Below are 9,627 nucleotides of genomic sequence, written 5' to 3' on the forward strand. Positions count from 1 at the left end.
ATATAATTTTTGAAAAATTGGAGAAAATGCATTCCTTTAAGAACAAATACCCCAATGGCATACATTAACTTAAGTGTTTCTCAAACGTCACCTTCTGGTAAATGCCCTAAATAAAAGAAAACTTTTGGCAGAGTCACTAGAGTGGAATTTAATTAAATTATATATATATATATATAATATTAATAAGTGTTTCTTAAAATAATATCTTTATTTTAAACATTTTCATTTAATTTAAAATGATTTTATATGTTTTTAATTTAAACTTTAATGGTAAATAATAATGGTAACTGGTTAATAATGGTAAATATTAAGAGAAACTTTTAATTTGCACAATAAAATATGCTTATTTTTTTTCTATAAACTCAAGGATTCCTGTCAACATATTTGCAGACTTGCAGGAATTAGTGTACTATACACTGTTGAGAAATATACTATCCGAATTATTTCAAATATCTGGATATGAAAATTTCTACATCACTACACTACATACAGTGCAAAATTTTCAGTATTTTCAGATGATACTTTCAATGGTACCAGATGAGGAAGCAGCATCCCAGGATAGATAGATTGATGGGCGAAAGCAATGCAATACTTGGACAATATGCTAAGGAGGAATGCCTCCCAGGAAGATTTTCTGTAGGAAATTGATCCTACAGGTATTAGATATATGAATGAAAAACCCAGAAAACTCCATGTGACCAGCCTATTGATGAGTTGCAAACTTGTGATCAACTTCAGTGTTTTATCCCCTCAGCCATAAATGTACTAAGCACATTAAGTAAGTATTAATTACAGAGTCAGACTCAGTTTGTGTTTTAAAATTTCCAAGCAATTTCAAAACAATATAATGTTTTAATTAAATTATTTAATTGTAATGTATTAATGTTTTAAAATAATTTAACTTAAATATTGTAAAGGACTACTTTAGAAGTTAGACAAAATGAAAATGGTGGAAAAATAATTTCAATAATATGAAAATTTTCTTGGTCAGCCGGCTATATTGTCAGCAAACAAAATCAACAAGGCAGCTGAGACAAATTCCATGACTTCTCCTGACTTTTGACAAATTTCCAAACACTAATGAAAATCCTTCAGTAGGAACCCTGAATATATAAAATAAAAATATCAAACATCACTACCTGAAAAATGTATCTAAAAAGAAATTTTAATATTGGGTGCCAGAAAATTTATCCCCAATTTTGATGATGTTCTTTCAAAAATGAAGTCGTAAATTTCACATTAATTTATGTCTGTTGTTATTCAGAAATAAAAAGATCTTAATTTTTGACTAGGTCCTTTATCTTTCATACATCTTCCTCAGATTTATCTTTTTACAGCTTCCACAGCCCTTTAGAAAAAAAAAGCTACAAACCCTGATTTACACAAACATTTCCTTTATTTAGAGATACAGTCTACAAATTATGGAATGTTATAATACATGGTTTGCTACCCTTGCCAATCACAGAAAAAAAAAATGGAATGATTGAAAAAATGGTGATTGCTGAAACATAGGTACTATTAACAGTAAGAGGTTAGGAGAAGCACAATCTTGATTTAGAATATATGATGATGATGATGATATTAGGTTTTATAACTCATAGAAATCTCTGTACTTATTCCAGCAGATACTTTTATTGGAAAAACAAATGTTTTAAATCACAGACTTTCATTTGGTAATTATACATTTCCATAAATCAAATGTGATTAAATGTTCATTTTTCTGATAAATGTACCTGCTGGAATAAATATGGAAGGTGTCTGCGAGTTGTTATATACTTTTCTAACTTTTAGTATAATTTTACATCATAAATACAACAGTATAAAGAAAATTTTTTGTAAACTGCAAGAAATGGAATATTTTAAAACTTGCAAACTGTTTGAGAATAATCAAACTCTTCTTTAAAACGCTAAAGATCAAAGAGTGGATTATTTTGCCTTAGAGATATTTTTTAAAATTTCTTTACTGTGCTTAAGCTATGTCCTCATCCATGTAACAATGTTGCAAACAGCATGCTGCTACCACTTGATAAATAAGTCTGGATATGACTAAAGATCTGTAGCATATTTATCATCATCCAAAGGTTCATGAAACAGTTCACCACTAATCCACTGCTTATCGATTTTTTCAATAAACCATCAAAGAATGGCTAGTACAAAACATGCTTCAGTATGAACACTGGTGTGGGCCACCTTAAGCAGCTGCAGCAAAGTCCATATTTGGCAGACAAAATGGTTCATTCAAATGCTATGTGAAAGGGTATGTTGCAGTGTATGGCACAAAACAGCATTACTGTACACATAAGAGTTTGTCGGTTTTTTAAACCCAATTTTTTAAAAAAAATTTGTATAATTTGAAACCCAAGTTTTCCCAAGTAAAAAACCAGTTTTTGAGCTTACACTTAAAACATAAAAATTAATTATTTGATTAAAAACATCAACATTTTGAAACAAAATCATCTCTGGCATAAAATGGGAATATTGTTAAATACTAAGTTTCATAAAACTGACTACAAATAAAAAATCCCCCTAAACCTAAAATGCATCCAATTCAACTCAATTCAAGCTCTGAATGAGACGGTTGTGACCTTATCAGAGCTGTAGAGCACATCCATACAAGCAAAAAAATCAAAAGAGCCATACCTCTACAAGTGACCCCTTGCGAGTTATAGCTCCACAAAATTGGGTCGTGCAAGAGTGTGAGTTGCATCGTTCCTCTAAGACTATCGCGTTTAACTATTTAGTCCACGCGACTATGCCAGCTTCGAGTAGCCCACTTGACTGTTCGTGGAGTAATTGATGTTATATAGTTTTACATTTCTATATTCAACGATTGGCTCAACATTGAGAAAACAACATTTCTAAATGGACTGCTGAGTTGTCCGTTGAAGCCCATGACATCAGCATTTGTTCACTGTTTAGCTCAATGGTCTCAACGACTTGAAAGACCGTTGAGTATTCATGGTGGCTTCCACAAAACAAGTAAATTTATAGAAACTATTAATTCACTCTTGCTGTAGACACTGTAATGGTGGACAGATTAATGAACAATCTGTATGTAATAAAACCTGTAATTGCACAATTTTTTTGGTTAATTCGGTGAATATTGAAATATTAAGCTTTTTTTCATAAACAAACTACCTCCATGAATTCATCCAAAATTTAATTAGGACCAATATTTGACCCTCTTTACATCTTCCACAGGAATAAATATTGAATGATTTCGATTTTTAGAAAACAAAGTTTGTTATGGAATGATTTTGAACATTCAAATTACGTTTTTAAGCCAAACAACCACTGGATTACATCGGGCTACTTTTTCATGATTATATTTAATTAATTACTAAATAATTTGTCACTAGAGGAAAATGTTAGGCATCATCTCTTATTAAATTTAATAATTACCGTATTTTACGGACTATAAGACGCACTTTTTTCTTCGAAAAATTGCCTCCAAAATTCAGGTGCGTCTTATAGTTCGTAAAATACGGTATAATTAAATTAATATTTGTTAAATAATTTAGAATATTCTAGAAGAAAAGAATCGATCCAGAGCGAGACTGTAACCCACAACTCCTGCTTACCATGCATTTGCAATGCCAGTTATGCTACCCAAGCCTCCAGTCTGATCTCTTCCAGACATATTTAAATATGATATAACTTTTCCTTGGTTCCTTGCCAACTGAGGATGCCTTCAGTGCCCTTGTTTAGACACATTTAAATATGATATAACCATCCTGTTACATATGAGGATGGTTATATCATATTTAAATATATCTGGAAGAGGAGATCAGACAGAGGCTCAGATAGTGTAACTGGCAATGCATCTGCCATGATAAGCAGGAGTTGCAGATTCAAGTCCAACTCCAGGCCAATTCTTTTCTTACAGAATATTCTAAATTATTTAATAAATATTAATTTAATATGAGATGGTGCCTAACACTTCTCTCTAGTGACAAATTATTTAGTAATTAAATATAATTGCAGAGAAGCAGCCTGATGTAATCCAGTGGTTGTTTGGCTTTACAAATTTGTCGTATTTTGTGAGCTTTGTTTATGTATATATAATTATATCATTATTTTCTAAAACCTAGTAAAAAGTAAAACAAGATCAGTTAACATCTTCACATCAAAACTAATTTAAAACTAGCAGTGACTAATATTCAACCAAATATTTTGGTTATGTTCACACCAGTGACAGAAGTCAAATTAAGTATACTTAGATTAATTTATAATCATATATGAACAAATAACTGTGGTTTACCTGCATTTTTCATCTCGTGCAGCCCATGTCAGTTCAAAAATTTTAAATGTGGCTCTTACACAGAAAAAGGTTGCCCTTTCCTGTTCTGCAGCATCATAGTAATACATTAAACTTGCCTAGAACATTGTTTGATATATTTATACTGTATTTGTAATGGGCTTATAATATTTATGCCCCACCCAAAAATAACCATTTTTGTTTTATTTCTATGTTTATTTTTAAGTTAAATCTTTCTTTGTAACATTGTACTATTAAACAACTCCAGGCTTCCTCCTACTGGAAGTTTTTGAATTTTAATTGTGTTCAAATATTTAAATGAAGTAGATTCAGTTTAATGGACTGCTTGGGTTGCCAAAAATTATCCATTGTGATATAACAGATTCCCAGAACAGGAATTTGTTATATCACAATGAATTTCTTGCACACCCATAACTTTTATTTAACCCCTTACATGTAACAAATGCATGTACAGTTTGGTCTAATGATGTGTTCACTTGTTTATAATCGATCAGCGCAGCCGTTACAGTTCCGTTACAATTCCGTTACAATTCCCAGACACGCACCTGTTATCAAAGAGTTGACCGTTACGAGATTGACGGTTGCGATTTGCGCTGATCGATTATAAACAAGTGAACACATCATTAGACCAAACTGTACTTGAAATTATCCGTCTTGAGATCTCTATTCTTTATTCTATAGAAACACATATATTACAAGTTTGGTTTGTATATTATGCAGTATGTGTGTATAACAAAGCTGACGGAAACTGTATATACTAAGGTTTCTCATTTCCTGGTCTTTTGCTTGTCCCAGATTCCAGGATAAAAGGGAACCGTTTCCCTGGGATAAAATTTTTTTATCCCAGGGAATTATTTTTAAGATACACAAAATATCATTAAATCAAATTATATAATTATTTTTCATTTTTTAAAGTAATTTAATATGTTCTGCAACCTCCAAAATCATATTAATAATGCTGTGTAAGATATATATTAAAAATTATCTTTGAATTACATAGAAATTTTCACAAATAGAAAAAATTTATTAAAGTTTGCTGGAAACTGCATACAACAACAAAAATGCTTTGAATTGAATGAAAAATTAAAAAAAGAAAAAAAATGAACTTAGATCAAACTTCTAACTTTGATTTCTTGGTAACTTTCATTTTTTAAATAAAACATAATACAATATTATTGTAAATTTTTATAATAAGATTTTAAAAAGCAAAGATGGTCAATACTCTGATCACTCAATCTGATCTTTATTTTAGTAATGAAAAGTTCCACTACTGAAAATGCCCTTTCCGATTCAATTGATGTGAATGGAGTCGTGTTTAATGCATTTAAAAGACAGATTTTATGTGTTTTTTCACCTGTAGCCTGGAAGATTTCTAGTTTGTTTTCGAGATTGCAGTACTTCTTTTGCTCTCTAGTATTCTTGATTTGTCTACCTCGGCTACTTTAACAGCGGCATCAAGCTTATAGCACGATAATTTGACAATTTGCTTGGCTTTAATAAACAGGTTTATGAAGAAAAACTTCATACTTGCATACTTCATACTCGTTTGTATCCTTACCCAATTTGCACAACCTGGCATTATGCAGTTATTGAAGCCACTGAGGATGGTTAAAAATTAAGACAGCATAAGCACAATTATTCCAGATATTACAGATTCTGATAAGTAAAGAATTTTCAGAGTCCCGCCACAAATAAGCTATGTATTGATTATTGACCATTTGCGACATGCCATAACGGGTAATAATTAAAAAAAGTAATAAGTTAATAAGCAAGTTTAAAATTAATACATACAAATGTATTCTGACACTTTATGAGTTAATTATACTTTCTATTTGCAAAATTTCCTCAACCTTAACGTAAAATAAGAAAAAAGTGAACTTTTAAGAAATTTGTGAGATTTCCCGGGATGAGAAGAATTTCCCAGGTTAAAAAAACAACCAGGATCCTGTTTGAGAAACCCTAATATATACAGTAGACCCCCCCATAACACAGGTTCATATAAGACGGATTCGTATAACATGGCGGAAAAATTGTGATTGTGTTCATATAACACAGTAAAAGAATGAGACAGATTGTCATGGCCGACTCGTGTCTTGACAGGATTGGTCGAATCTGGACCAACAGTGGACTTTGCATAAACCGTTTAGTTTAAACAAACAGCAGTCCTACTAAAAAACATTTATTATTCAACGGCCATAAAAATTATATTTCTATTAGTGATGTCTCAAAGTTCAGCGAATTTTTCACAGAAAGAATAACTTATCAGGAAATGTGTTCGCCATTCAATGAGCCGCTCGACGATGAAAATAAGCTTAAGCAATGGCGTCTTTGAACGGTGCGCACTCGGTACAGTATTCCTACAATTTTTTGTTTATAGCATAGTTTATATAGATTAGTCCCAAAAAATTATATGTGTTTTGGAAATGTTCGAGTCAAATTAGTCTAGAATCGATTAATTTTATGGAAGAAAACATTTCAAACAGCTGTACCCCCTAAACTGCACAAGTGCTGGGCTGTGAATGACTCATGTATTTTTAAAATCTAAGTGATTCATACAACACAGAATTCATATAACATTAAACATATCTACCATGTTATAAGGAGGTCTACTGTACTATAAGCACAAAAAGAGGCAAATTACATATGCTCATTAGTACTTCAAACTTAATAATTCATTAAAAAATTCGTCCATCTTGGTTTGTTTTGATACCACTTTCCTGACCAATGAATACTACAACTGCTTGATATTAGCAATGTCATGTACAGCCTGTTTGTTTATGCCGAAACTTGTCAGGAAGAACTTCACAACTTGGAAAGACTTTATGGCCTTGCTAAATTTTGGCACTACCTTGGACCAGCATCAAAATGTTCCCTAGGTGGCTTCTTCTTAATCGTATCAGCCTACTGACTCTCTTCATACAATTCTTCAATTGTACACATCCTAGATATAATAAGTGCATTACTGAACTATACAAATTCCTGGAAACACCCAAATATTAATTAAATGTTGAAAAAATCCAAAGTTTACAATAGATGGGACCAGAAAAAAAAAAGCTATACTTGTTGATGTTTGTTCAAATGGATGAAAATGTTCATATTACTAAATATACTTATTTCTTTTGTTGGTTTTGAATGTATTGAGAGCATTTTCATTATGTATAAACATTTGTGAAAGAAGTGAATAGTAATATATAGTTTATTCTAATCTTTATTGGTTTAGTTTAGTTTAAATGTTCTTTGTCACAAATATCAGCTTCATTAGAGAACATAATGACAAGAAACAGAACAAACTAGGAAAATCGAACGCCTTTGTCAAAGTCATGTTATTAGGACCTCAAAGGCCACAGATTGCTCATGACTGGCTTAAACTAATAGGTAATATATATATAGAAATTATATACTGTCAGTCTGACTTACATATTTAACTTACTTATCTTCATTTTTACAAAATTAGTTGCAAAAAAAATCATTTAATATTATTACTTGTAATTACTGACTATAAATGATCATTATATTAAACAAAGTTAGTCAATTCACTAGCAACACAAGCAAAACGCTTAGTAACTAGAAGCATTCTGGACTTTGTGGAGTATGTCATCAAATTTGTTTTGAATAAATTGCATGATCAAACTTTTTATTAATTTTTTTGGAAAACCTTGCTCTGATCTAATACTCAAAACTAGATAATCAATTACTATAATTATCACAACTTGTGACATTGATTAAAACATTCTCAAAAATAAAAATTATTTCTAAAACTATGATAATGTATTCAAACTATCAGTATTGTAACCATTAATTTCAGTGGCTGGAATATTTGTAATTCATTGTATTCATTATGGATTAAGCTCAAAATTATTAACTATATTTTTATAAATACCATCTAAAATGTTGTACACTCATGTACAGTATTAATCTATAGAGGTAATTCAATCCTTGTGCAGGATGTCGAAATGGAAAGCTAAGAATTTTTCTCTAGGCTCAGAGAAAACTTAATAATCTGTAATGGTTCTTAGCTGTATAATGTAATTTTCTTTTGACAAAAAATAAAATCTTTATTTTTAAAGTCTAATTAAAGTCTAACAAAGAAATATTCTACATATTTCATTGAAATGCATTCAAAATTTTGTTAGTAAAAATAAAAAAAAATAAAAAAAGAGAGAAGGGCCTGGGAAGTAGAGCAGGCTTCTTTCATCAATTTTTGTTTCGAACAAGCTCTCGATGGCCCTGCCCACGTGCATGGTATTAGATGTTTTTACAAGATAAATATTTAATTTTTTTCATTTCTGCCGAAGTTTTGGTTTTGATTATAGTTCAGCAATTTATATACCAGTTAGTTGAAAAATTTATCAAGTACATTTTCACGAACTTGTTGATTACAGTATAAAAATTATATTGAATTTTGTAGAAATCATTGGAGACAATTTATTAAAGGAAGATAATAACCTATTATCAACATTATTCTTATAATTCAAAAATTATTATTATTTATACATTTGATTTTTAAAATATTAATCGTAATAAACCAACTACAGCATATGCTATTTCGGTTTCTCGATATCTTAAAAGATCTTAAAATAAACATTTTAAGTTTACTGAAAAGAATTATATTCATTAAATAAAATCATTAAAATTTATAACTTGATTGAAATTAAACCTTAATGTTATAATGAATAATAATAAAATTTATTTTAATGTTTTCATTACATTATAACTTTTATTAATAATAATAATTTTATATGAATTAAAATTGAAATTTATATTTAACTTTTTAATTATTTTAAGAATAAAAATACATTTAACATATTTTTTCCATTAAAAAAATACGCAGTTAACTAACATTAAGATGTAAATGTCACTTAAGTTTTCCTAAAGATTTAACACTTCAATCATTTTAAATTGATCAATAAAATTTCATAACCAGATTCATTAAAAATCTATAAGTATCAACATTGGCAGTTAAATACACACACATATTAATAAATCCGGTCGACTCGATCGTTTATATACCATTAAATTAATTAAATTTTGATGCCAATCGAATTAATATATAAAAGGAACAAAGACATGGGAACGATCCACTTCTTACTTATATAAACACATGTATTAGACTCACCATGTTTAAATTTCAACACCAGATTTTCGGATTCGTCGGCAATAAAAAGCGTGAGCGTGAACGGAAATTTTTTTGTTAGTTCATTGCTTTCGTTTAGTAAAGAAACGTTCAAACCTTCGAAAGTCGCCGCCATCTTTGCTTCTTGTCAACAAGAAATCAGTGCGGGATAAGTATATAATTAACTTTACTATTTTTGTTTAATTATTTAAATATTTTATAATTATTTTAAATA

General features: G+C 29.9%; 1 protein-coding gene across 2 annotated transcripts in view; it reads right to left on the reverse strand.

The window, feature by feature from the left end:
* The window catches only part of Art4 (arginine methyltransferase 4), a 40,417-nt gene extending 30,853 nt beyond the window's left edge, over positions 1-9,564 (reverse strand). Inside the window, exon 1 of one of the 2 annotated variants that reach the window (XM_067266460.1) lies at positions 9,396-9,564. In XM_067266460.1, coding sequence (XP_067122561.1) covers positions 9,396-9,528 — 133 coding nt within the window. In that variant the 5' untranslated portion in view covers positions 9,529-9,564. The remainder of the gene's footprint in view (positions 1-9,395) is intronic. The other variant, XM_067266459.1, reaches the window with a different exon arrangement.
* Positions 9,565-9,627: the final 63 nt, after the last annotated feature.

Source organism: Centruroides vittatus, unplaced genomic scaffold, assembly GCF_030686945.1.
Source record: "Centruroides vittatus isolate TY-2023 unplaced genomic scaffold, ASM3068694v2 contig_2733, whole genome shotgun sequence".
Lineage (NCBI taxonomy): Eukaryota > Metazoa > Arthropoda > Arachnida > Scorpiones > Buthidae > Centruroides > Centruroides vittatus.